This window comes from Tamandua tetradactyla, chromosome 7, assembly GCF_023851605.1.
Source record: "Tamandua tetradactyla isolate mTamTet1 chromosome 7, mTamTet1.pri, whole genome shotgun sequence".
NCBI classification, from domain to species: domain Eukaryota; kingdom Metazoa; phylum Chordata; class Mammalia; order Pilosa; family Myrmecophagidae; genus Tamandua; species Tamandua tetradactyla.
Genome location: NC_135333.1, coordinates 125,119,027 through 125,147,005, shown reverse-complemented (window position 1 = coordinate 125,147,005; position 27,979 = coordinate 125,119,027). Strand labels below are relative to the sequence as shown.

At 49.3% G+C, this 27,979-nt stretch overlaps 1 protein-coding gene and 1 long non-coding RNA gene across 2 annotated transcripts; one reads left to right on the top strand and one right to left on the bottom strand.

Annotated features, from left to right (window-relative positions):
• Positions 1 to 248: 248 nt before the first annotated feature.
• Positions 249 to 5,839, bottom strand: LOC143642616 (uncharacterized). The gene is made up of 4 exons (XR_013155756.1): positions 5,093 to 5,839; positions 4,503 to 4,656; positions 1,818 to 2,009; positions 249 to 657 (listed from the first exon to the last, which is right to left on the bottom strand). It is a non-coding gene; the product is annotated as an uncharacterized LOC143642616 (long non-coding RNA).
• On the top strand, positions 4,504 to 27,906 carry CTDSP2 (CTD small phosphatase 2). Its single transcript, XM_077111239.1, has 8 exons — positions 4,504 to 5,100; positions 18,110 to 18,258; positions 19,986 to 20,024; positions 20,595 to 20,696; positions 21,300 to 21,356; positions 23,406 to 23,498; positions 23,636 to 23,821; positions 24,021 to 27,906. The coding sequence occupies exons 1-8, from the start codon at positions 5,037 to 5,039 to the stop codon at positions 24,144 to 24,146; spliced, it is 816 nt and encodes a 271-aa protein (XP_076967354.1). The 5' UTR covers positions 4,504 to 5,036; the 3' UTR covers positions 24,147 to 27,906.
• Positions 27,907 to 27,979: the final 73 nt, after the last annotated feature.

Below are 27,979 nucleotides of genomic sequence, written 5' to 3'. Positions count from 1 at the left end.
ATATATTATCTCATTTACTCCTCATGAAGTAGGTGTTAATATGAAAAAATTCAGTCAAGAGATTGAACAACTAAGTGGTAGGGTTGGGATGAAGCCTGTACTTTGAAGAATACATCATCCAAAATCTGAAGCCCTAGAAAAGTTTCCCAGACTGCTCTACAGAGCTACAGAGAAGTTATCCCAGCTACCATCAGCTCCTCCCTCTCCAGCCTCCAGCATCTGGCACTTCCACAGCGGTTTAGTCATAGTCACTGGAGCTCCCTCCCTCACCCCACCCCAGGACCTTGCCCTGAGCAGCCAGGACAGAACAGCACAAGCTTTGTGGCAGGAGGGTACATGGCTCTGGAACCCGGTGCTGAGACCCCACCTTCCCAGTTACAATTCAAAACAGAACTGAGACTCTGCAGAGACAATCAGAGAAACCAAGAAAATGGATGTGTTCCATTGGTAAGCAAAAACCAAACCCAAAAAAGTCACATATCAGTGACATCGGAAAGGGTCATGAAAGATCTTCGTTGGCCCAAGCCTGTGCTTATTTTCTGTCGCGAAAAGGGTAGGGTATTGGAGCAAGCCAGCATCTCCCATAGAGGAAGATACTCTAACTCTGTTTCCCTTTCTGAATCCTTGGCTCTGAACACTCTGTCGGACTCCAGGAGCCTGGGAGATAAACAGGAACAGTTACTCCCTGCGAACCCCACCCCCAATCACCCCACTGTTTTCACTGCTGTTTCTAAACCTTTTTGTCAGAGAGAAAGGGATGAGAGGAGTAAGTGGAGCCAGTGAGCTTTCTCTCTTGGGACAGTTATTAGGCTTAGAAACCTAAACCTAAACCTAAAATAAATGGACTATCTAAAGTCACACAAACAGCAACCGGCCCAGGGCCTGTAGACAGGTTATTTCAAGCTGATTTAGGCAGAGGTTAGAATGTGCACTTACCTCCCTCCCCTTCCACCCCCTAAACCATAGGAAAGAGGCCTATCATGACCCCAAATTGCTTTCTGGAGTGGAGCCCTGTTCCCAGTAAACTGGAGGCAGGGCAGTGCAAAGCACGTGCCATCAAGAGCCTGGGCCCTGATTTCAGAGTTGAGACGTTATCCTGGAGATTATTCTTATGCATTACATAGATACCCCTTTTCAGTTATTGATGTATTGGAGTGGCTAGAGGAAGTACCTGAAAGGAGTTGTGTTCCAGTAACCTTGATTCTTGAATAAGACTGTATGATATAGCTTTTGCAGTGTGACTGTGTGGTTGTGAAAACCTTGTGTCTGATGCTCCTTTTATCCAGGGTATGGACAGATGAGTAAAAATAAATAAATAAATAAATAATAGGGGCAGATCAAGGATAAAATTTGGGCAGATTGAAATAGTGAATGAGAGGGAGGAGTAAGAAGGGTTTGGGATATAAGAGTTCTCTTTTTATTTCTTTTCTTGGGGTGATGTAAATGTTCTTAAAAAAATGTTCATTGTGAAGAATACATAACTATGTGATGATATTGTGAGGCACTGATTGTATAATATGGTTGGATTTCACATGTGTGGATATCTCTCAATAAAAATATTAAAAAAAAAAAAAAAAAAAGAGTCTGAGCCCTGCCTGTCTGTCTGTCTGTGTTTTGGGTTCCAAGACTGCAGTAAGCTGTAAAGGCTGCCACTGCCTCTGTGATCTCTGGAGGCACAAGGGTCCTCACCAGACCTCTCTGGGACCTTTACCTCATCCCGCCCCTTCTCTGCCCCTCCTCCCTCCCTCCTTCCTGCCTCCTCCCTCATCCACCCACTCCTCTTTCATCCACCCTTCCTTGCTGGATTCTATTCCCACCTTTCTGCCTCTGGCCTCTGAAAGGTTTCTGTCTATTTTCTTATGCTTAAAACCTTTCTTTCACTTCAAAGCAAGAGGTTCTTGAGGGCCATCTCCACTGTATCCCTCTGGGACATCCAGAGTCCTGTATTCAGTAGGTGTCCACAGCACACAGGTGTGGTGGGTCGTGAAATCAAAAGTCATGGCCAGCACCTTAAAATATGAAATAGGATGCAATGAATGCAATAGAAAACATCAGTGTGCTATATATAGCAAGGATAAGTATACTCCTGTGAAATTTTCTGAAATATGCTTCTTGTTAGAGGGTCACTGTCAAAAATGTTTAAAGAATCCCCGAACAAAAAAACACTGATAAATCAGAGTCAAGATGCATGCAGCAAACACATAAACGGCACCTGCACTGTCTGGCATTAAGTGAGGCACAAGACACCCAATGACACATAAGATAGCCCCTTGTGTCAATCCACTGTCTGGTTAGAAAGCCAGTAGGCAAACTAACAGATGCAACACAGGGTACAATGTATGTAGTATGTAGTAGGATGCTATAAAGAGTATATAGGAGAGTATGCAAGAGGCTATAAAGTTGGGACATGAGAGTGGGCATCTGGGAGGGCTTTCCAAAGAAGGTGATGCACTCAGAGCTCTTAGCAAGATCAGCCAGTGTCTAGGTTGTAGTATCTCCTCCATCCTATAGATAGGAAGGGAACGATAGCAAAGTGTCAAGAGTTCTGGTCTTAAAAGTCTAAAGACCCAACTTTTAATCCTGTCTCCTTTTCTTGGTAAAAAGCTGAGAGACTCTAGACCCTGTTTCCTCATCTACAAAATGGGCATACTATTTGCTCTGTCAACCTCAAGGAAGTGAGAGATCAGGTGACGGAGATAATGTATGTGAAAGTACTTTGCAAATTATAAAACGTTATAAAAGAGGTTGGGGGGTTGTCTCTAATGGTGAGGAAACTGAGTTTAGGGAGGTGAAATGTTCTGCCCAACGCTACAGAGCTGGGGGTACTCGGTCCCTGACCAGGCCTCAAGTTCTCTGCCCTACCCACACCCCATCTCCCCCTTCCCTCCTCCCCTCCTGCTCCCACTCCTCCCACCACAACTGAACTATCTTGTAACCTTGCAAGAGGGTGGGGGCAGGGCCCCAAAAGTCCCCCTAACAAGGTGAATATTGAAGATGTACGGATCCTATTGTTTTAATGATCTTTTGATAATGATGGGAGGTAAATATGTCAGAACTCCTCCAATTCCCCTTCTATTAATGAATTAAAATCTACCCAAACTCAGTTTTTAAAGTTACATAAGCATCATTCAAATCTTCTGCTAACAGCCACTTTCATTTTGGAAAAACAGCATTTCCATTAAAATGGTGTTATATAAAAAGGCTGTGTGGATGTGTGAGTAGGAGCAGTAGGAACAAGTGCACATGAGCTGTTAAGGTACACAGGCACCTACATAGCACTACCTCACCTGTCCTCAGGAAGGCGGGACCTTGGGGGCAGGTCTTTGATAGTACCTGGCAAATTATGACCTATTTGTCCTCCAACCACCAATGAGACCTGGTGCATGTTGGGCAATGGGTACTGCATCAGGAAGACTCATTCCTCAGGTAGAAATAAGTCCTGACCTTTCTGGAAGTCCCTTCTTTGGCCATGAGGTGAGTTCCATTGAATCATAATTATCATCATTGGAAGTGGCTCAGAAGTCACCCAGTGCAAACTCATCCTACATTACTCTTGCCAGCCTTGACCTGAACAGCTCACCTCCTCCCTCCCTTCCCTGGTAGTTCAAAAAGCATCATGGCACCAGTTAATAGACATAGACCACAGGAAAAGCGGTCATTGAGCTGAAACCTGCCTTCTTGGACCTCCCACCTCTTGGGAACAAATGTAAACCCCTCACCCATAACATTAAGCAGGAGACCCAAGATGGCTTAGAGACCAGGAATCACAGCCAGCGGAGGGTGCTCTGGGGCCTAAAGATCAAGTTGGGAGGGCAGCATAAAAGTCCATAGAGCTGAAGCTCTTCCCTTGAGACTTCTATCTGTGTATAAGTATGGGGTAGGGGTGGAGTCCTGAGTGGGAGTAAGTGACTGGCTTTGAGTAAAGCACTGCACCTCGGGTCTCCATCTGCGAAGTGTGTGGGGTCAGACCATTCCGAGTTCTGTTCCAAGCTCTGACGTTCTGGAGTCCTAGGTCTGCCCACACATATACCCCTTTTAGGATTCGACGGTAACACCCTTTATGTGAAACACTATGTCCACGATTCGAGGGCCAAGGAAAAAGTAAAGAAACTTCTCAGAATCCTCCCAGCCTGGCTCAACCTGGTTACCCGAAAGGCGGAACCATTCCGCCTTCCCCAAAATGAACACACTGAGCACATTCATCCTAGCACCGAGAAGAAAAACGTGAGCTTTGGCGTGGCCTTTTAAGTAGTTGGGAAGGGGGTGTGGCCGAAGAGACTGGGAGGCCGCAGCCCCGCGAGGGGGGAGTGGCCCGAAGGCGTGGCCGTAGCGACTGGAATGTAGTTGGGTCCTCGCACCGCATAGTAAGGAGAGACCACGCCCCTTTTCTAAGAGCGGGCCAATCGGAGCGCCGGAGCGGTTTCAAGTCTCCCCTGCCAGCCTGCCCGCCCGCCACCCCACCCCCCTCGCAGATTCGCTTTTTCCGTAACAAAATAGCAAACCTTGGAACGGTCCGCAGGCCCGGCTGCTCACAGGTGGAGGGCCCGGGGGCCTAGGACGCTGCCCCGGAGTGGGAAGCACCGGCGGACCTTGGAGAGGCCGGGTCGAGAGCCGGGAAGCGCGCGGGGGTGGGCGCCGCAGCCGCGGGTTGTTTATCTGGAGTACGGAGGGGAGGGGGGAGCCTGGAAACCGCCCCGTGTCCCATTTCCTCCTCTTGTTTTCGCCCCGGATTCTCCATGTTGGACCCAAACTGAGGAGCCCGGAGCTGCCGCCGGGGGATCGGGGCTGGGGGCACCCGGGGGAGCCGCTGCCCGGGCCGCCCGCCCTCCGTACAGGCCGCCCCCCTTCCCAGCACGGGAAGGGAACGAGAGGGGGGATGTGAACAGCCGCGGGAGTCGGAGTCTCGGGAGCCGGAGCCGGAGCCGGAGCCGGCCCCCGCCCAGGCCCCCAGCCCAGCCCGGCCCAGCCCATCCCTGCCCAGCCTGCGCGCCCGCCCGTCCTCCCGCCCAGCCTTCCCGGGCCCGCGGGATTGTTAGATGGAACACGGCTCTATCATCACCCAGGCGCGGAGGGAAGACGCCCTGGTGCTCACCAAGCAAGGTAGGGGTAGCAACTTCCAAAACTTTGCGTCGCCCCCGGGCGCGGAGGGGGTTAGCACAGCCTCGAACCCGGGTCCCGGCCCCTGGCCTCCGGTGGCTCGGAGCTAGGAGTCCCGACGACGCTCATCGGATCTCTTAGTCCGTCCGCCCCCGTGTCCGGGTCAGCACTCAGACCCCCGTGGGCACTCAGACGCGCTCGAAGAGGGGGGGCGGTATCCACCCAGCTGTCACCGGGTCCCGTGCACCCCCTCCCCCCGAAGCCGAGAGACGGAGGGGTCGCTTCAAAGCGCGAGCCCACCCACGTCTGCCTCCTCCTGAGTTGGGGAGGGAGGCCATCACTTTCCTGTACCGCAGCGCGCGGCAGCCCCAGGACCACCGGGAGAGGATGGGGAGGGGGGGGGCCCGTAGGGGGCGTCCGGAGCTGGAACGGAGCCGGGACTGGAGTCCAGTGCTTCTCAGGCCCACAAGCGAGGTCTCTCCTGCAGCGGGCGGTGACGGCGTCCGGCGGGACTTGGGACCAAGTTCACCTCCTGGAGGCGGGGGCGGCCGGGGTGGGGGAGGGGCCTGGGCGCTGGACCGGCCGGACTCGGTCGGCCCAGACTCTGCGCTGGGCCCCGGGATCACAGGCACGCGGGCCATTCGCCTGGCTGCCTCCGCCGCTTTCGCTGAGCAAACAAGCCCGACCCCGAGCCCCGGCCGGAGCCCCTCCCCGCCCGGGTGCGCTCCCGCGGGGCCGCCGCTGCACACACAGAGCCGCGTTTGTTTAGCCCGAGAGCGGTGTCCCTGGTTACATAACTCGTCAAAGGCATCAGACCCGGCGTGTTTCTGAATCGCGCAGCGAGGAGATGCGAGTTCACTGTGAGCAGCGGCTCGCGGCCGCCTGCTCTCTTGAGGGTCAGGTGGAGGCACGAGGGGTGTCACGGCCCTCTTTGAGGTGATTTTGGGGACGCGAGCAGGATGAGGCCGAGGCCTGTCCCCGGCGGCCGGGGAAAGGTTGAATCCGAGGATGGAATCTCAGTTTGGACACAGGAGAGGCCCTGAAACTCTTCCTCCCCTCCCCCACGTTCTTCTTTTGGCCTTGAGGAATGTGTCCAAAATAGCGGACAGGATTTCTGCGTGTGGTGGGGGTTAGCGTCGGGTTTTCTAAGGGAGAACTCCCCGAACCGGGACCCCCTGGCCCTGAGGCTGAGGAGAGAGCACGTTCTTGGTACCAAGTCCCAGGCGGCCCCCCTCTACAAAGCACACCCGAGAACGGGGCATGAAGGCCCAGTGCTGCCACTGAGTATACAGAGGCCTGGTGGGGAGGCAGCGCCTCTTTGTCGCCCCACATTCTCCTGTTTGGCAGCATTTCAGTGGTCAGCAAGGCATTTCTGGGGCTCACAGTCCCAAGGAGCTGCCTCATTTTGCTTAGAGTCACAGAAGCTGGATTGGTGATATCAGCCTTTCCCGAATTCCCTTAGGGGAGTCTGGGGAGTTGAGGAGGTGAGGTGTCACAGTGTGTGCTTCAATGCATCACTAACCCTTCTTTAAATAAGTGGGCCCTAAAGAGGGAATGGAGCCCTGCCTGCTCAGAACCTGGTCCCTCAAAGCCCCTGCCTCCCTGACCTTGATGTTGGCAGGGTCCTTGCTTTCCTGGCGGCCTCACCCGTTAGGCTGTGTTACCCAGGGAGCAACTTTACTGCTTCCTCTGGCTGCCCCACTCTGCTGAGGGCTGGAAAAGTGAGGCTCCCTGTGTTTATAACTTCAGTCCTGACTCTTCCCACTCCCTTCCCAACCTCTCACCCCAAGAGCCATCAAGAGGTGGAGAAACTTGGATGGAGAAGAGTTTGAGAGAGGCAGATGGTGGTGAGAATGAGGGAACTACCTAGTGCTTCCCTAGCAGGTCGTCTTATCTCACGAGAGTGCATGCCACGTTGTGGGGCCACACAAGGAGTGAGGGAGCCACGAGCTGCTGAAGGGGCACCTTACAACTCAGGAGCTGGAAGTATCATGCACCAAGGCGAATGGGAGTGGGAACTGAATAGATAACTATAGAAAACAAAGCAAATGACTTTTTGATAGGGCCGAGTTGGTGCTGTTGGTTGGATTTTCTTGGAGTGTTTTTCACTCCAAGAAAATGAAAATTACGTTTTTCATTTTCTTTTTTGGGGTTCGCTCTTCAAACTTATCCTTGGAGGAATCTACATTCTCAAGCCAGCAGCCATCCAGGTCTCTCACACCCATATAGTCTGATTGGATTCCAGAGAGGGTATACTTCCTGTACTGCCTAGGCACCCAGCAGCTACCAACCCAACTTTCAGAGTCCCTTGTCGTTTACAAGCAAATCTCACATCTTTTTTTTTTTTTTTTTAGCAGATGTTTTAATTTGCTCTTTTAGGAGTTCCTTGTCCTCCCTCCTCCCTATCCCTGCCCCTCATCCTAACTCCCATGAAAAAGGAGTATAAGGCAGTGTGTTAGTAAATTTCTGGGGAAAAAAATTGCTCCTGGCTTAAGTGGCTTTTTAGAGAACTTGGTTGCCATTGTGGATATGCTTTTCTTTTTTAGCATTCTGCTTGCTGAGCTTTAAGGCTGTCTGGGTGTGTTGATGATTCAAAAGTAATTACAGTAGGGGAAGTAGAACAAAGTTGCTGAAAGCACTGATGATAAAAGGACCAAAATTGGATCATCTTCCGAGACAGATGGATGAAATGGCTTCCTGGTAGAACAGGGACACAGTTGTGTATAACATCAAAATTTTTTTAAAAAGTTAACATCAGTTTGGCAAAGAGAAGGGCCATTTGTTGCAGTCCCATTGGAAGGTGTTGCCCCATTACTGGGATGTTGGGCCAAGGGCCTTGGGATTAGATGGGGAAACAGGCCCCACCCCCTAAACTCCCCTTATGAAATAAGAGGATGGAGGCTGCCTCTTTCAGAGCTCTCAGTGGCCCTTTGAGGGAGTGGAGACATTTTTTGTTTGTCAGGAGGCCTAATGTCCCTTCTTTTCAGGGAGTAGGTGATGATACCTCGGTATCCTCTTCTCACATGTGAAACTGGACTCATTCTGTTAGATAGAAGCAAAAATTCTCCTGAGGGACTCTGACCATCACTCAGAATGAGAATGGTGGCAAGTTTTTCTAGCCCTGCTTTCTCCTCATAGGAAAGAAGGTCTGCCTTATTCCCTCAAGAAGTAGCTCAAACTCCTTTCCCTGTAGATGCAGCTAAGCCCTTAACTTACAAAACTTAGAAATGAGTATTGTCCAGGCTTTCCTCCTTGGCTTGCATTGTGTGTGTGTGTGGGTGGGTGGGGTGTTACTTGACACTGCCTGCAGGGTCCTGGGGGCATATTTATAACTGGCTTCTCCCACCGGCTAGTTCCTCTTGCTCTCCTTATCCTGGACCTCGCAGGCCAAGGCTCTCTTGTGCCTTCTTAGAGGCACTTGCTTGAGTTTCCTCACTCTTAAAGAACCCCAAGGCAAGAAACACCTAACATCACAGGGCTGGGGGGTTGACTTTCAGAGTTTTCAGCTGAGCAGTACTTTCAAATTGCTGTGAAAAACCCCTAAGCAGAAGAAGTGGTGTTCTCCTCCCCCTCCCTTCTTAGCTACAGGGGTCTTAAGGAAACTGGGTGGCAGAGAGGTGCCCATTTCATCCTCTCTGTGAGACCTTCCAAATTCCTTATAATCACAGATTTTGTTAAAATGGTGAACACTGTAGAAGTCATATCTCCAGCCAAGTTGAATTGATGCTCCTCATCTTTCTGGGGAGAATTGATAGACGTGTTCATAACTCAGTATGGAAAGACAAAAGCAATATGTAAATATATGTGTGTGTACACACACACACTCATGTACACACACTCTCTGCTTCTCTTCCTTGTCTTCCTCCTCCTCAGCTTTCTTCTTGCTAGCTTTTGAGTAATTTTGTGTATTATCTTTTATTCCCAACTTGGGAGGCCTTTTTTTGGAGTGGGTGAAGTGGGACGGAACAAGCGGGAGAAGGTTCACATCCTTGCTTTTCCTATTCACAATGAGACTTTCAACAACTCACATAAATGTTCCAGGCATCTTATTTGTGAGATAGGAATAACGATTTCTACCCTTCTGTAATGTCTGGCACTTTAGTAGATGATTGATAAACGTTGTGTCCTTTTTTATACGCTGGACCACTGCTCAACTCCCTCTTCCCTTCCCCCAAGGACACAAAGTGCAAATAGTACATAGTCATGGGGGTTTTATTGTTAAAGACAGGTGGTGGGGGTCAAAGGGGACACTGACGTGAGGGCTTGGGCCTTATGAAAAGCTCAGCCTCTGAGGCTTGCTAAGAGCCTGGTTGCACAGACGCCTTCTTTGTGCAGTGCGGTTTGGGATGGGATTTAATCTACACTAATATGAGTAGCTTGTGCCTTGGTGCTTTTACTGTTCTGGGTATGGGGTGTGGGGAGTGGGGGCGCAGGAGGAAGCCGGAGAGCCATGCCCTTTCTCTAAAGAGCCTCAAAAATCTAAACCTTCCTAGCAGTTGCTGGACCTCTCCGAAGTGGACAGAATCAGTACTCAAAACGGTATTGTAAAAGCACAGAAGTAGCATCAGACTGCTTTTTATCCTGTCTCAGGCTGGCCAGCTCTGGGAAGCCTGGAATGAACTCATTTATCTTGGGGACACGGAATTGGGTGTGTCCCTGACATAATTCCGTCCCTGTTCTGAAATGGAGGGATAGTTCCCAGCTGGGATGCAGATGAGTGTATTAACATGTATGTCTTGTGAAGGAACTATTAGAAATCGAAGTGGAGAAGTTGACTGCTTGGAATTGGAAGGCTCTCTGGACCAGAGACCAAGTGGAACAGAGTTTCTTTGCCTGGCAAAGCGCCCAGGCCTTCCACAGGTCTGGCTGTGCGGGCACCAGGATGTGGGACTGCAGGATGGGTACTACAGCAAGCACTCCAGCCTCCCTCTGGGCAGGAGGAATGAGTGTGCCCAGTTTTATTCTTCAGTTTTTCTAGGGTTTGACTTGAATCCGATCTTTGTGTGGACCTGCCTGCTTTAGCCATGACCCCCATTGCCTCTCCTTTGCATCATGCATTCCACTTTTTAGGATGCTTGGTTCCCTGCCCCCATCAGGCTTTGCTCTTAGTCTTTATTGCCTATGCCTTTTATCTCTTGACATATGAACAACTTTTTTATCTTGTTGAATTTGCCCTTTCCCATCCACACTGTTCCCAGGGGACAAGTGTGGCCCCACCTTAGTGAGAGCCGTGCAGAATTCCTGGGAAGGCTCAAATCCCATAACACAGTCTTGTGAAACAACCCTCCCTGAACAGGGACTGCAGCTCTTCAGTTCCCATAGCAGAGAGGGGATCTCCTTCACAGAAACAGGGGCCCCTAGTAAGAGACACGAGGCCCAATTCTTTTGATCCATGGGTGGAATAGAGCAAGTACCGCTAGAAAGGAAAACCAGACCCTGGGGGACTAGTTCAAACAGTGGGTGTGGCACCTGGGGGACTTTTCCTAGTCACAGACCCATGGCAACCTCTAGATGGTGGCTCTTAACCAGGACACAAATCAGAATCTCCTGTGATGCTTGCTGGAGATACAGATCCTGCCCTGGACCTGCTAAATCAGAGCTGGGCAGGTAGACCAGGCATGCAGGTGTTCCAAACTCCCTTGTGATTCTCACAGGTCCCTGGGGAAGAACCAAGTAAGCACAGCAGTGGCCCCAGTTGCCCATTTATTTCTAAGCAGGAAGATGCCCTTCGAGGAGTCCAGCTTTACTGTTTGTTAAAGATCCTGTAGCTCCTCAAAGGGAGTCCTAAAATTTCCTGAAGTTAGTGGATGAAGTAGTAGTTGCTTCCCCAAAGAGCATTTGCCATGAAATCAGGCATTGTTCCTAGCATTTTATATCTTATATCTCAGTTAATTGTCATAACCTCAAGACATAAGAATTATCCCCACTTGATGGTAAGGAAACCTCAACTCAGAGAACTGAAGCACTCTGCTCCAGGGTATAGGGCTAGTTAAGTGTCATCCAAGACTGAGAACCATACTGTCTAGTGTTAGCCATAACCCACACTGCCTTATTTGCATCATGCATTCCACTTTTTAGAGTTCCTTTGAAGCTGAACTTCAGGTGGTCAAAAGCCACTTTGTAGGGGACCATGCAAGGGAGACCTTTTCATTTCTGACAACCAGTGAGGAATCTGAACCCCAAAAAGATTGTGCCTTAGTCAAGACCACAAAGCTGTTGAGAGACTGAACTGGGTTAAGACCCAGGCTCCCTAGCTTCCCACTAGGCTCTCTCAGATGGCCCACCTGTCCTGGCTGGCTGGGCCTAGGTAAATGTCCCTGGCAGTTGATGCTACCCTTGGCAGGCTCTTTTTCAGCTCTTCTGCCAGAGGCCAATCAGGCAAAGAAGGACCTGGTTGGCCAACCTAACAGTTGTTTTTTTGTGTGTGGTTGTAATTGTTTTTTGTGGAGTCCCAGAAAAGGCTGTTTCCCAGGTTTGTCCTATCACTACTGTTGTGTGACCTCTGAAATTAGTTGGAAGATATCTCCATGATCCCTTTTAGTGTGAACATTTTGAAATTGAGACTGAGATAAGGGTATGAAAGTGTTTTGCGCTTAATGACTAGCAGCTGACACAGGCTTTCCCCAGGGCTAAGCCACACACTAACTGCCTTGTAATTCTCACAGCATGATGAGAGCAGTGTTAGTCTTCCCATTTTACAGATTAAGAAACTGAGGCCCAAGGTCACACACCTTTTATATGGTCGAGACAGGATTTAAACCCAAGTCTGTGGCACCTTTTGAAACTATTATATTGCACACTGGTCAGAGGAGAGACAGTTGGTATTTCCCGGGTTTTGTCCTGTGCCTCTGCTTCTCTTTCTTCATCTCACTTCATGCATGTGTCACCTAAAACAGTTTTACCTAGCTTTCATTGCTGGGGGGGGGGGGGTGGGTGGGTAAAGAGGCACTGGATTCTCCTTACTCTGTAACCAAATCCAAGCATTCTGGGAGTGAGGGGCAGAGGGTCAAGGCAGGGACTGAAACAGTCACCAAGGGGGTATTTGTGTCCTGCTTGCCAGGTTTCTTGTAGCTTCACAGGCTCCCACAGGAAGGGAGAGGTGGGGCTCAAGGTCGGCATGTGTGGTGACCAGTCTCCCATGATGGCAACTCTGCTCCAGCCGTGATGCAGCATGGGGTGGGCCTCTTAATGGGCCCTTTGGGTTTTTTGGATGGATGGTCTTTGGGTCTTCAGACCCTACCAAGTTTTGGACGTTTTCTTTCGGTCTGTAATCATCCTGTCTGCTGCCTCTGTCCTGAGGCTCTGCTCCCTCCTACCCACCCCACCATGTTTTAAGAACCTTAGAGCTTCCCAGGAGGTTTTGGCAACAACTTTAGAGGCTGATTATGAAATCAACAGAGTATTTGGATCACCTTTGAGAAGTTGCCAGAAATCCTCTGCTCCCAGAGCTGAGCCCTTCTTAGGGGAAGATCTTAAAGTTTAGACCCTGTGTTTTAGATCAGTGAGACCAGATGCTAAAGGGGCAGGGAAAAGTCAAGAGGCAATGTAACATGCAACCTCCCCCACCCCCACCCCACAGGTCGCATTAAAAACCAGAGCTGATATAAGACCCTGCAAAGGAAGCTATAGAAAGAAGAGGGAAACTCAGGGAGCCCTCCTACCTGGGAAGAAGCAGTAATGGAAACAACTGCCCCTAGCTGCTGGCTACAGGGAGAGCCTCAGTGCCCAGTAGGCACTGTCAGCCAAACAGCCTGGCTAAAAATCCATGCAGTCAAATTCACAACTGCTCTTTGGAAGTTTCGAAGTCGGTGCTGAGCTGGGTGAGGAGGCCCTGTCTTCCTTGTCACCGGAGAGAGCAGCAACAGTTGGGCATTGTGAAAACTGGTACACGGTCTTGTTGTTGCCTAGTCATTTCTGTGTGGGGGACCTCTAGGCATCTCTCTCCCTTTTGTTCCCCTGCTGACTCACCTGCTGGTCCAAGGAGCCCTTCCGTCCACCTGGCACGTTAAGGCCTTTCCTTAGCCAAGGCACAGATGCCCCTTGCTGGGGACCTGGGAGGACTCCTCTCCATGGGAAGCCCCAATCAGATGTATCTTGGCCACAGGGCCCAGGCAGCCAGCCAAGAATGGCCGGAAATGCTCCAAATACTCTCCTACCTCCAATAGCTAAGGGAAGGGAGGCCCCTCAGAGAGGCCATTTTATAGCAATCTGAACATAATCCTTTGCTATGGGAGGAAGGAAGTACTTCTGAGGGATGAACCAAGAAAGCATCCTTCTACATGAATGGGCTTGTTAAAATCCAACAGCCTGAGAGCTTGCCTTCTGCCGAATCCCAAGCGGATATGTGAGGAGTTCCTTTGCTGGGACACAAAGCTGTGTGGTTGGCAGGAGTGATACCTGGACCTGACCTTCAGAAGGATAAAAATAGTGTTGTCCTGGCAAAGCCTGACTTTGTGTGTGTGTGCGCACGCGCACGCACACTTCTAAGAGGTAGGGGTAAATAGTGTCCTCATCTGCTGCTTCCTGGGAATGATGGAGAGGGGAGGGGGCCACACTTGCAGATTTGCCTCAAGTGGATTGTCTCACCTTAGAGGGCTTCGGTCTAGCCTTGCTTTCCAACATTTGGGGAGTTTGCACACTAGAAAACGATGTTTGTAGTGGATTTGAGAAGGCATAAGAATTTGAAATCCTGCTCATGATCAGAGTTCTTGGGGCACAGCACATTTCCCTTATCTTCTCATGAGTTTCAACCACATGATGGGAGCAGGAGAGCCAATTACCAGTCACCTCTCCCTAAACATTTAAAACAAGCACAGCATTCAGCTTTAGAGTTTGCACTGTGCATCACTGTATGTTTTGTTTATCTGCTTGGTCATGAGTGAGGTCTTATTATAATCCCAATTTATGATGAGGAAACTGAGGCGCAGAGAGGCTGTATGGCTCTTCCCTATTGTTCAGCCAGTAATTATAATGCACAGCCTGGGCCCCAGCCCCCTCAATAACCAGTCAAAGTTACTAAGCCCAGGTGATCATCAAGGTGGAGGGGAACCTTCCAAGGACCCCTTCTCTCTACACCCTGCAGCATTGAGCTGGAGGGGTGGGCCAGCTTCCTTGTCCTTTGCCTCCTGTGCATTTTCTTCTTAAGCCAGAGCTGGTTTCCCCATTAGTCTAGGCTGTTTTTCTCCAACAAACCAGATATTTGGAGCAAAGAAAACAGATGCATATCAGCAGCTGGGCAGGAGAGAAGGGCTGGATGTCCACAAAGGGGGTAACAGGGGAATGAAGAGCAGCTGGTTGGGGCTACGTGGCACCCACTGGAATCCTTCCCACCCTTGTTGGAAAATTTGTGTACAGTGAAATCCGCACGAGCCTGTGAGTTCTCTTGTATACCCAGTGTTTCTCTCCTGGGGTGGGTGGCCAGTTCCTTTCCTCATCATACATGGAAGGACAGAGGTGCCCTGTACCTGGTTGTCAGGGACACAATGCTGAGTACTGGCTGAAAGGAGTTGTTTTAAAGGCTCTTTGACATGAGTTTTACATCCCACTCTGGTATGTGGTTCTCCCTCACCCTTAAACCACTGATCAAAGCAGGTGTTGGAACAAAGTTCCTGGCCCCTGTCCTGCCTATCTCCTTCACTGTCTTCTCATGCTCCCAGAGGTAAGTGCTGCTTAGAGCAGGTGTAGGGCTAGGACTGGGGTGAAGCCAGGCCCAGAGCAGAATCCCAGAACCTTATTTCCACATTACATTTGGTGGCCTGCCCAAGAGACAGCAAAGAATGGGAACTGGACCCCAAATTGGTCTTTACCAGCCTGTCCTAGAGGAGAAGTAGAGCAAAAGTTCCCAATAAAAGACCTTGGAGTGCTAGGCAACCTCCCAGTTGTTGCATGAGTAGATACCCATGGTACTTCTGAGCTTTCAGAGGCCCTAAGGAATTAAGAACCTTAGCTCTGGGTTCAAATCCTGGTTCTGTTATATTAGCTGTGTGACCCTGAGCAAGTCACTTAACTTCTCTGTGCTTCAGTTTCTCTTCTGTAAAATGAGGTATTAGTGCCTACAAATGGGTTTATACTGAGGATTAAATGAGATTATGATGCGAAATATCTAACTCGGGCATGGCATGTCAAATGAGTCTCAAAAAGATTTAGTATCTTGCCTCAGGCACTCCTCTCATTCAGAACCAAGCTTGTCTCTCATAAAGGAACATAAAGGAAGCTTTTCTGTTTCCTGCTCTATGAGCTGTTGCAAACCAATGGAGGCTTGATTGTAAAACTGACAGAGGCCCTGGAGGCCCCAGAATCATTCACTCAACCAGTCAAAGTTATTGAACATCTGCCACACAGAGAGCCATAGTCTGATGAATGTACCCGCTGAGGCCTCTGCAGGCCTTGCCAGGAGGCAGCCATGTTGTGGGGAGGCTGAGGCAGGCCCTGATGGATGCTCAGAAGCAGTGTTTGTAGAGTGTAAACCTGGGGAAGGACTGAGGGACTCCTGGCTGTTGTGAGTCTGGGGTGCCCCTCACAGGCCCCACAGCTCCACATTCTCCCCAAGCACCAGCCCTCTTCATGCCCATGAGTTCAAGGCATTTGTGATCTCTGAAGCCCTAGGGCTGCCTGCTCACATTGTGTTTTCAAGCAGACACTCATCCCCTACACTTCTGCCTGTCCTGTCTTTCCATGGCCCCAGCAAGCTGCCCCTTTCACACCTCTGCCTCAGATTGATTACTCAGCCTTCACGGCATCTCACAGATGCCAAGTGCGTTATTGAAGGCCTCTCTTCAGGAAAGACCCAGGCTGTGTGGCCTTTTAAGAAAGGCTCCATGCCCCGGTTAAGCCTTTGATTGTGGTTCTGTGTGAAGAAACCATAAACCAAAGGAAAAACAATGGTTCACCTTTGGTCTTGTAGCTTTGTGTTAGCAGCTCCCCTGAGTCCCTGGTCTTTTTAACGTGGGCTGTGCAGGTTGTCCTTTTCCTCCATTTTCTGCATAGATTAGGAACAAGGAAGAATTCCTAGAAGCCTCTAGTCCTGCTCTGGGTACTGAGCTCTTGTCTGAATTTTGTCTCCTTGCCACAAGGATCTTGGGAGTGTGCCCCGTGCAACTTCTTCCTTCTTGACAAATAAACAGGCCCTGGAAATCTAGGTCCTTCCTCAGACCAAAAAAAGCTCAAAAGTGGACATCCAGGTTTTCAGGTTAATTGTTGGGGAGACCTGATCATTTTCCAGAAGGTTTCTGATGGTCATCACAATGTTGAGGGATCTGGCCCTAACCCACAGAGGGGAGGGAGAGAGAGCTGGGGACCAGCCAATTAGAAGAGCAGCTGTGACCTCCAGGGCAGACCCTCCATCTGCACCTGCAGGAAGTCCCGGTCTTTCTGTTGAGTCAGAGCAGTGCTGGCTGCCACTCTCGACTGACTGCCGTTTAGGGACCATGGTTCTAGTGAGTAGAGTTTGGTTTTCTCTCCTCTTCTTTCTCTTCTCGAGTTGCCCAGACAACCTGATAACTAGGTGTTAAATGGCTTTCTCTATAATCTAATTCTGTAAGAGCCACCTTGGTGCAGAACCAGGATCTCCCTGTTGCTCCTGGGTGCCCCCTACCAGATTGCCTCCCCCTAAAACAACACAAGGGTGGTTGTCCTACATGACACAGTCTGTTTGCTTTTCTTTCCCCGCAAGAACATTTGGGGGTATTTATTTTCCTGCAGAGTAATTTTCCTGTGCTTAAACTGGAATAGTTCAGACTCATCCTTAGCTCCATCTACAGCCCAGGCCCTCAGACACTTAGGCCCAGGGGAGAGGAGTCCTGTGGCTGAGGACTGTTCTGCCAGCGGTTGTGCAGTGCCACCTCCTGGCCGTAATACCCATTGCATCTTCCTACTTGTGCTCAACAGTTGTCAGAACAGTTTATCTAAAGCAAGAGAAACTTGCAGAGGGTATTCTGAAATTTATTTCTATTGCTCCTGTAAAATGCCCATAGTTTTTATATCAGTTTTGCCTTTCTGGGGCTACCTTGCCAAACCTCCTGTTAAAATGGCTTTGTATTTCCAAACCCAGATTGTCAAGGTAAGACTAAGTAGCTGCAGTCTAGAAGCAGGGATGTTAGCCTAGAACCCAAGGCTGGATGAATGTGTCCCAAAGGGACAATCTACCTGTGCTTTACCAGTCAGACCATGTCTTTTTGCATGGGCAGGCACAGGAATCAAACCCGGGTCTCTGGCATGGCAGGCAAGAACTCTGCCAGCTGAGCCACCGTGGCCCACCCAGGCCGTGTGTCTTTGAAGGGTGGAAGTATTAAAGAAAATGGCTTGGAGTGTGGCGGGGAGACAGGGCATGAAGGAAGAGGACAGCTTTGTCCTTGGGTCTTTTGCTCTTCTGGAGGATGTTTTGTTTTTGATGCAGTTTTATTGAGATGTATTTACAAACCATCTGAAGTATACAATCCTGGCTCACAGTATCATCACATAATTGTACATACATCTCCACAATCAAATTTAGAATTTTCTGGAGTTTTTAGGCAGGTTGGGCTCAATTCTGCTGCCATTGAGCCAGCATTTAGGGAAGCTGTCACTGAGTAGAATTGTGCCTCTAACCATCTTTAAGGGGACTGGGTTATTCCCTTGTCTGGAGCAGGTAATCTCCTTGGAACTGGTGTTGGGGCGATTTCTGTCTATGTGCATTAATTTTGAGGGCACCTTCAGAGTGCTGCTACTAGAGCAGCAGAACCTGGATTCTGTACTTGGCCCCATCTTGAGCACCCCCCAATAGAATGAAGAGCAAATCCTCTGCAGCTCAGATCCCTTTTACCTAAAACTAGAGAGTGGGTAATTCCTTCTGTTTCTGCTTTGAAGGGAATATGTTGGAATAAAGAACATGTATGTTCCATAGCTGTTTTTGGTTATTTGCCAAGCACATCCTGTGCACTTCTGTGGAGCTTACAGAGAGATTGGAGGGGATGTGGGCATGGGGATACCTGTAAACACCCTGTAGCTAATTCCTCTGTCATTCCCTCTGCTCTAGGCCTGGTCTCCAAATCCTCTCCTAAGAAGCCTCGTGGGCGTAACATCTTCAAGGCTCTTTTCTGCTGTTTTCGTGCCCAGCATGTTGGTCAGTCAAGCTCTTCCACTGAGCTCGCCGCATACAAGGAGGAAGCCAACACCATTGCTAAGGTAGCTGGATCAGGGTTGCCAGGATGCTGGCAAGGAAGAGGCTGCTAGTAGGAGATCCCTGCAGGATACCACATGTGGACAGGGAGGTCCAGCCTCTGTGTCCTTTTCTTAGTGGTCTGCCTCCTTTCTGCTCCTTCCCTTTTGGGGCATGGGCCTCCACACCAAGATGCATCTGTAGTCCAGAATCCTTCCAGATTCTAGGAACTCTACAGAGTGCATATGTTGTCTTGTGTGATCCATGCAGCAGCCCTGCAAGGAGGTGGGATAGGATTTCCACTTTACACATGTGGAGACTGAAACCCAGAGGGGTTAAGTAACTTCCTGAAGAGCTCCTGGTTAATAAATGACAGTGTTAGGATTCAAACTCAGATCTCTCTGGCTCTGAAGCCTTATTTGTGGTTGTTATTTTCTACTATGCAAGCTACCTTCCAAGTTCCCAACTTGTAAGGAGCAGGGTACTAAAACTCTACTGCAGTCTTTTTTTTTTTAATGCAGCTTTGTTGAGATACAAATTCACATACCATATAGTCATCCAAATTGTACAGTCAGTGGTTCACGGTATCATCATATAGTGGCACATTTGTCATCATAATCAACTTTTGAACATTTTCATTACTCCAACTAATAAAAACAAGAAGAAAAGTGGAAAAGAACACCCAAAATATCCCATCCCTCCTCTCCATTATTTATTTATTTATTTATTTATTTTCTTACTCTTCTGTCCATATGCTGAATAAAGGGATTGTCAGTCATAAGATTTTTCTACCTCAGTCTTGATAAGCCCTTTCAGCAGTACTCACTGTACCTGTGGGCATTTTGAATGATCACGATGACTAGATGGTATTTCTGGCATTTCAAGGCCTAGTCCATCCTTCTCTTCTCTCAAAACTGGCCTAAGGACATATACATTAGTGAAAAGTCACTTCACTCTCCAATAAGGAGGAAGAGATCAAATAAAGTACAACATGAAAGAAATATTAAACGATTGATTTTTAAGAATTTGTAATACATGGAAAATTATTGACTTGTAACATTAAGTCAAAAAGCAAAATGTAAAATTACATAGTATTATATTAGGTTAAAAAAAAAGAGTGCTAAAACAAACTTGAAAGGAAATACAGTAAAATACCAACATTAAGATTTTTTAAAGGGCTAGAACTTTTTTCCTTAAGGTTTTGCATTACAAACACACATTACTTTTTACAAGTCCCTAACAGCATTTTTATTATTAGCAAAAGGTAGAAGTCTTTTGATCCCTCTATGCTCCACAGGTACCCATGTGTGTGTTCACGTTGGCCTATTTGCTGCTTTATAGGGGCTCAGTGCTCTATCTCTCCCCAAGGAGGGAAAACAAGGGTGCTCAAAGAGAAGCCTTTGGTTCACAGACTAAGCAGGAGGTTATACCATCATAGTGAAGAGTTCAGATTTTGGTTCTTTGACTCTGTGCCCCTGAATCAGGTTCTTGAGTTCCCTGTTCCTCAGTTTGTCTTCCTGAGAGGTCGTGGCATCTTAGAAGACTTCTCCATCCCTCATCAAGCCTGGTTTGGAAAGGAAGCTCTGGCCTTTTCCTCTTTCCTGCCCAGTTCCCTTCTATCATGTTAGGAGCTTCCAAGTGGTTGGGGTCTTGGGGGAGAAAGTCACCCTCCAAGCCTGAGGCAGAAGCAGTGACTTGGGCAGGGCAGGAGGCATCGGTGGGTTGGTGCTGACAACATCCTTCTCTCCCTCAGTCGGATCTGCTCCAGTGTCTCCAGTACCAGTTTTATCAGGTATGTGAATTTGGCAGGGTAAGTTTTTCTTCCACTGCATGGGCAACAGGGTGACTTAAATGTGTCACCAGGTCAGCAAAATACTCAGGCGTATCATCAAGGCCTGGGTCTCTTAAATGCCCAGGACTCTGTGACCGTGGCTAACCCTGTAGAGTGATGCCTTCACTCCTCAGTGGTTGGCCAGCCACTCCCTTCCCTGGGAAGCTGTTTTTTTCTAGATATTTTCTGAGGGCCCAGTATGTGTAGGGCATTAGGTTTGAGGGAACAGCTAGTGCTACATGCCCTCTTCCCGCAGCTGATACCCATTCCACACCAGCTCTGGCCCCCATCTCTAGTCTCCAGATCACTGTAATAGTCCTAATGGGAGGCTGGAAACCAAGATATAAGCCAACTCTTGTGTCTCTTTCTCTACCTCCTGACCTTCAAGTGCTGCTTAGCCTTGGTTGGTAAAATTAGCGGGGGTGGCTCCATATCTGTGATCAGTTAGCTCACCTATTCCCAGAGTTCTGCCAAAGGGAATGACCAGGCTTTCTCGGTGGGCGGATCTCAGCAGCCTGACTCTGGTTTTAGATCCCAGGGACCTGCCTGCTCCCAGAGGTGACAGAGGAAGATCAAGGAAGGATCTGCGTGGTCATTGACCTGGACGAAACCCTTGTGCATAGCTCCTTTAAGGTAATTCAAAGCCTGGGTCCAACTTGGGCATTCTCATGTGTCTGATGATAGGTGCTGTGAGGCGGCCTAAAGTTGAGGATATAAGAGCAGCCAGAAGGGGAAGCCCTGGCCATTGGTGTTTTGGCCAGCTAGGCATCACAGGCATCTGGAGGCTATGCCAAATAATGTTGAGTAGGAACCTCCTACCCCCAGTCTCTGTCAGCAGGCAGCCTCTGCCCAGTGGCCCCACAGCACAAAGAACCATGAGGGCTCGGAACAGAGCAGGCCAGAGAGAGTGGCTGAATAAGCCTTGGACCTTGCCCCTCTCTTAGTTTTAGCAGGACATCTATTAATGCAAGAAGGCCTGAAGCTCTCTGAGCTCAGGTAGAATTTGGAGGGTGACGAGGTGAGCAGGGAAAACGAGAAGGGCATAGTGTACCCTGTACTGGGGTGAAAACCCTCTAGTGGGGTGGCAGGAGGAACTTTGTAGAATTTCTAAGATCTGTTTCTTCTCGCTCCTCCCGTGGGACAGGACGGTCAGTGTCTGTGGCAGGGGTGTAGGGTGTGGTGGGGTTCTTTTCTCCTACCCACCATGCTGACCTCAGTCACTTTTCTGCCTTCCAGCCAATCAACAATGCTGATTTCATAGTGCCTGTAGAGATTGAGGGGACCACTCACCAGGTGAGCTGCCTACCACGGTACACCCTGCCCAGCCTCCCACCTGTGCACAGGAACCTCTGCCACTCTCAGGGCTCTGTTCCCTCTCGTGATCCCTTTCCTTTAGCTTCAGCCTCTCCCATCTTATTGGTGTCTTTCACACCCAAGGCTTTCTTATCTTCAAAACTTTTCAGCCCCTCATTCCCCTCTGGATGTCAGCCTTCTCTTCTCTTTGCAGTCAGGCTCTTTGAAAGACCACTTTACATTATCTGATAATAATAATAGCTATCACTTAGTGATCACCCCCATGTGGCCAGCACTGTTATATGATTTAGTTCATTCTCTCTAATCCTGAATAGTTGGTGTCTCTGCCTGATACAGGCAAGAAAACCACTAGAAGCTGTTTTCTCTACCTGGAATGTCTGCCTTCCCATGCCCACTCAGCCCTGTCTAACTAGTGAATGCTTTCCTCCCCTACCCAGGCATCTCCTCTGTGAGATCCCCTTCTTTCAAGTTTTTAGCACTGGATTCTGCCTAAGTGCTCAAAACATATCTGTCAAAGAGCACTCACATCTAAACAAGGTCAGGCTCCAGCCCTGCTTAGCCAGCTCAGTCTGGGCTTAAGGATCATGCAGAATTGGTAGTGAAAGGTCATTCACTTTCCCAGGAGCTGCCAGCTGGCCTGACCCAGGAATATCCCAGTCAGGAACAGATGCCCTGGTAGCCCTGATGCTTGTTCACATGACCTGTTCAAATAATAGTGTTACTTTCAGGGAAATGCGATTTGAGGCTTTGGTGGGTAGTTACCACTTTCTGTATCCATTAGGGGCTTTCTTTACTCCCTAACCTGAGCACTCTGCCACTCACAGCGCACAGCCTCTGTCAAAACCAGGCTTGGCCCTTAGACTGCCCAGACCCTGCCCATCAGCCCTTCATAGTTGAGGATAGATATGCAGAACCTATGACAAATAGATACTGTGACCTCCTGGTTAACAAGGAGGGGAGTGAATAATGTAAAGGGGGCAAGATAGAAAGAAGGGATGGCTACCTGCAGAAAGCAGGTTTTAAGCAAAGAGGGGTGATGAGGGATGCCAACCTTGATAAATAGCTAGGAAAGAGGGAGAGATGTGTTGAAGGTTGAAGAAATTGCAGGCTAAAGAGACCAAAAATGGGCTATCTGGGGTAAATAAAGGGTTCCGGCAGTGGAGCTAAGAGGTATCTGGTAAGTTGGTGGCCAATTCAGGCCAGCTCCAAGAGAGAGAATCAAATCCCAGACAGGGGAAAGTCAGGGTAGGCACAGGCTTTTTGAGCCAGGGAGTGATGTAGCTAGAGGGACTTTGAGGAAAATGGTTCTAGTAGCAGTTGTGTAGATTGGATGGGCGGGAAAGAGACTAGAGGCAGAGAAGCAGTAGAATGCAGAAGATAGAGGACATATAACCAAAGAAATTTTTAGGCCAAAATGCGCAAGATCATAAGAGGTGGACAGCATGGAGTGTTAGAGATGGATACAGGTGTGAACACAAATTGGGGGCACTAGAGTGAGAAGCTGCAGGGATATCTTATCTGAGACCATTGAAGGGGAAAATGTCACCTCTCCCTGGCACAGTTCAGAGAAGCCATGTGAAGACATGAAGTTTCAGGGAGTGTCTGCATTGTGCCTGATGGTGGCCTGCATAGACTGTCGTGCTGGAACTGAGAACATGAAGCTCCCACAGAGGCTGTGGCTGGATTCAAGTAATCCAGGATAGGCTGTTTCCATCTGAGAGGCCTATTCTTGATTACTTGTTTCTGGAGGCAGCTGATGGTCCACCACAGGAAACCGAGATGGCTACTGGGTCAAAAAGCTGGAGTCACCAAGCCAGCAAAAGCCTGGTAATGGAGTTTACACTTGTGTACAGGTCTGTGGGGGTGAAGGCTACCAGCCAGGTGGTCCGAATAGCTGGGGTTGGGAGTCCAGCTAGGGTAAAGTCTGAACGTACTTGCTGCTGATTATGAAGGTGGTGAAGGAGACCAGTACATCAGTGCTCCCACCTCACAGGGGTGCCTCCAACCAGCCTCTCTGCTTTTCCTCAGGTGTATGTGCTCAAGAGGCCTTATGTGGATGAGTTCCTGAGACGAATGGGGGAACTCTTTGAATGTGTTCTCTTCACTGCCAGCCTGGCCAAGGTACCTGGGGGCAGGGGGGAGAAAGAGAATCAGGAACAGATATGGCCGCCAGGGATAGGATGGTGGACCATCTTTGTTGGTCCACAGGATACCGCAGTGGAACCAGGACTGCACCCAAACATCTTCTCTCTTCCCAGTATGCTGACCCTGTGACGGACCTGCTGGACCGGTGTGGGGTGTTCCGGGCCCGCCTATTCCGTGAGTCCTGTGTGTTCCACCAGGGCTGCTACGTCAAGGACCTTAGCCGCCTGGGGAGGGACCTGAGGAAAACGCTTATCCTGGACAACTCGCCTGCCTCTTACATCTTCCACCCAGAGAACGCAGTGAGTGGTCCAGACCTGCTCCCTCTGCAGGGACTCGAAGTACCTGCTTTGGGTGGGAAAGGGATTGTGCTGTGGAACTATGGGTTAAAGCAGAGAGGTGCCCCACCCTTAGTAGGTCTACAGCCTCCAGGGGCCCCAGGGCAAGGGAAGGGAAGAATTGGCAGTTGGGAAATTAACTCCACCTTTTTCCCTGCTGCAGGTACCTGTGCAGTCTTGGTTTGATGATATGGCAGATACTGAGTTACTGAACCTGATCCCCATCTTTGAGGAGTTGAGTGGAGCAGAGGATGTCTACACCAGCCTTGGGCAGCTTCGGGCCCCTTAGCCTTCCCTGCTTCCAAGCAATGGCCATCCCAGCAGGGGACTTTTCTACATTGTGCCTTTATGATCAGACATACAGACAGCAGAAGTTGGAGCTCCTCACCAAACGGGGCCTAGAAATAGTGAGAAATGATTGGAAAGAGCTTTAGGACAGCTTAGATGCCAAGTGGGCAGATAACCGACCAACGATACCCAGAGCTACCTGCTTCCTGAATTGGGTTTCCAAGATGTGTATGTGAGTGTGTGTGTGAGAGAGAGAGAGAGAGTGTGTGTGTGTGTGTATGTATGTCTTGCCTTGAACTGTGGCCATGGGATATATGGTGTGTCTGGTTGGGGAGAAACTGAAAGATCAACTCTCCCCAAGTTCATCTCCTCTCCAGTCACCCTAAGAGTCACAAAGCTTTATAGGGTTGAAGACTATTGAAGGCTCCATTGCCAAACCCAGGGCCTTTCCTCAGTGTTGTAAGGCTTATGCCAAGAAGAAAGGAAGGGTCAGAGGCTGCCCTCGGGTGCCTCCAGCACACACCTTTGTGAAACCTTTCTCCAGCCAGCTGCTGCAGACAAAAAGACGACACTTCTGGGAAGATGAGAACTTGTTTCCAGAACTGGTGCCCCAGTGGCCATCGGGTCCTATGGCCCAAGGGCTGCACTTGCCTCCGAGTGCCTGGCATGGGCCCTTTCTGTGTCTCCCCAGTGGCTTGGGCACTGGACCTGCCTTCCTCAGCATCTAGCCATAGTCGAACCTATGAGGAAGGAGGTCTTCTCCCTGCCCTGGAAGAGGACAGATAACTGATTTCCGTTCTTTTGACCTGTTTTAAAATTCTCTTTCTAAATATGGCGTGTCAGGCTTGGTTTGTTTCTGACAAAGCTGCAGTCCCAGCCCTGAAGTGAATGTGGGGATTGGGAGCTGGGGCTGCAAGGAAGAGGAAAATCCCAAAGCATGAATGTGTGTGTCCTTTCAGCTTGTAAATCTGCCAAGCTTGGGACTGGTTCCGTAAGTCTACTCTTCAGGGATTCTCTGCTGGTGCTGGTGAAAGGACTTCTGTTCTAAAGGCTGAGAAGGGCAGCCCTAGGCTGCCCCAGCCCCTCCTGTTTCTTTGGCAGGACCCCCTCCTGTTGTGTCTTCCCAGGACTTATCCCGTGCTGAGCTCTGTCTGCTCCGGCCTTCATCCCTTCTGGCTGTCACTTTTTCTCTCCAGGGCCTCAGAAGCACTCCGGATTTTCCTGGGTTGAGAGAATTCATGTTCTTTCTACTTGGTTTGCCAGCCAACACACATGCCTCTGGTAACAGGTGCCCAAAAGAGCTCAGGTGTGAGTGAGCCCCTCAGGCACCTGTGCTTTGGGTGTCTTGCTTTCAAAGGTTCTTAATAGTGAATGCTTTAAAAAACTGTCACAAAACGGAATCTTCTCCAGGGTAGTAAACGAAAGGGGAAGTGCTGCTGTAATTGGGAGCACAAGGGGGCCCTCCTAAAGGGAGCCCCACCTCAGCTTCACTGCCTTAATCATGGCCTCCCCCAGGGCTGGGTGGGGTTCTCTTTATGTCTTCCCTCCTTTCTTCTGGGGTAGGAGGGAGTTCCTGTCCCCAACTCTGATTTCCCTGTAGGCAGGTGTCACAGAGCCTTTATAAATGCTTCAGGTGTGGGACACCTCCACTCAGGGCTCAATTCCATTATCTTCAGTTTCCACAGTAGGCCCAGCCCCCAGAACCAGCCAGGTGGGACAGGGCAGCAGCTTGGTGTTCTAAGTGGTAGCTGGCTGGCTGGCATCTTTCTCTCGGAAAGTAGTGCCATCTTCCCTCCTTGCCCCAAGGTTCTAAGTCCTCGTCTTCCCTTTTGTTGTCACAGCAGTGAAACAGAGTTCCTAAAGCCTATATCATCATTTCCCCAGCATCATTCATTGATAACCTGTGGGGTCCTGCTTTAGATAAAGGGAAGAGAGCTCTAGTGCCCAGGCATGACATCTGAAGGGAAATGGGAGTTTCTGACACATAAGGCCAGCTATAGCTTCCATCTAAGTCTCTATCCTAATAGTTTGGGAGGGGGCTCTCCCAAAGCTACCCTAAGTGTTAGACCTTGGGCTACACTTCTGCCATTTAGGCCCAGTCAAGCTTTTCTGACAATATAAGCAATAAGAGAGGCCCTAAGCTAATCCAGTTCCTAAGGACCCTTTTTTCCCCCAATTGTATTTCCACATTTTTCTAGGTAGAGGTAGATAGAACAAGTACTACCCCCTTCCCTATCAGGCTTGTCCAAATGTCCAGAGTGTGACCCATGACCAGAGCCCAGGATAACTTGATGGGAGTGTCCCTATCAAAACCGTTCTCGCTCCTATCAGAACCCTGCCCCGCCTGCCTACAGTTTACTCAACAGAAATGCCATCCGCACTTCCCCTTCTCCTTTCCCTGGAGAAGACACTCAGCCAAATAAGCCTGAACAGTGTCCATGCATGTGGACCAGAGCCAGCCCAAAGTCATTTGCTGTCCAGTTTCCAGTTGCATGGTGTGTTGGGGGCAAATGATGGTTGTAAAACCTTCAGAGGAATCAGGCCAGACTCAATTTTGGAGGAGGGCAAGATTGGGAGGGAGCCATATCATCCCAGGATCTGTTCTAGGACTTCCCACAAGCCTTTCCCATTTGAGACTGGTCTCTCTGGGAGGCAATAGGCCGCTGTGCCAGGTCAGCGCCAATGCAAGCCATGCCAGGGACTGCCCACCTGCCACGTTCAGTTTTTAAGGTGCCTCTTCAGGGACACAGTGTGTCTCTCTGATTGGGCTTCTAAATCAAAAGCCTGATGTTCGTGTCCCTCTCATAGGGGGAGCTTTGGACACAGGACCAGTATAGAAAAGGGTTCAGGTAAGGGTTTCCACTCTGCACATTGTAGAGAGGACACTCTAGACCCATGGGTCCCTTACTAGAGGAATACAGATGTGTCCTGGACCCTAAGTGACTTAAGGAATTTGACTCTAAATACATGTTTAATTGCTGAATAGATAACCTTGAGTTTATTTGAGTTCGATTTACCTGGGACTTTGTTTAGCTCTCTCCTGTCTCCCAAAGATTTTGACCATTTTGTAAATGTATAAATTCACCTCAGTTAAACAATGGTCTAGAAGCTTCTTTGTGCTAAGCATGGGAAGTCTGAAGGCAGTCATTTCCTGGGAAATGGATCCCATTCTGCTCTGCTGCCCCTACCCTGTTCCTCGGTCCTCAATAGGGCAGCCGCTTCCTAAACTGTCCTGTGCCTGTGTCCAGGCCAGACCAAGTTTCCGGGGAAGAAAACATAATTACTTGGCACCATTGTCCCTCAGTTACCTTTTTTGTAAAATGGAGTTTTAGTTTAGTTTAGCTTTGTTTTTAAGCCAGTAAATATCTGCATTCAACCAGAGGAGGGGAGGTCAGAGGTGCTGGCCTGCTGCCCCATTCCATTAATGCTGTAGGGCCTGTCCCTAGAGCAGACCCTTCTCTTTGAGCCCTGAGAGCTTCTTCGCTTGTAATTACCCCAAGTGTGACACATTTTATCTCGTGCTGCTTTCCCCCTTCAAGTTGCCATTTGGAGGGTAGGGGATCTGCTACCCACTGTGATTGGGCTATGGGATTGTGATTACTTTGGTTACAGATTCATGGTTTGATAAACCTGTTGTATTCAAAAACTTGAAATGTAGGACGCCATTAAGTGTCTGTTTATATTTTTGAAATATTTGTATTACTTGCAATTAATAAAAGCGGGTTTAAAAACCCCATCCAGCAATGGGGGCTGCCTCCTGACCCTGCTCTTTGTTTGGACACTTAACTGGGCACTACTCTTTCTCTGAAAATCCTTTCAGCCGTGGGACACAGG

Excerpts from the sequence above, each read along its gene's own strand:
- CTDSP2 (XM_077111239.1), top strand. The coding sequence starts at position 5,037 with ATGGAACACGGCTCTATCATCACCCAGGCGCGGAGGGAAGACGCCCTG. Across the intron at positions 5,101-18,109 it reads CCTGGTGCTCACCAAGCAAG|GCCTGGTCTCCAAATCCTCT; the intron begins GTAGGGGTAGCA and ends CCTCTGCTCTAG. Across the intron at positions 18,259-19,985 it reads AAGCCAACACCATTGCTAAG|TCGGATCTGCTCCAGTGTCT; the intron begins GTAGCTGGATCA and ends TCTCTCCCTCAG.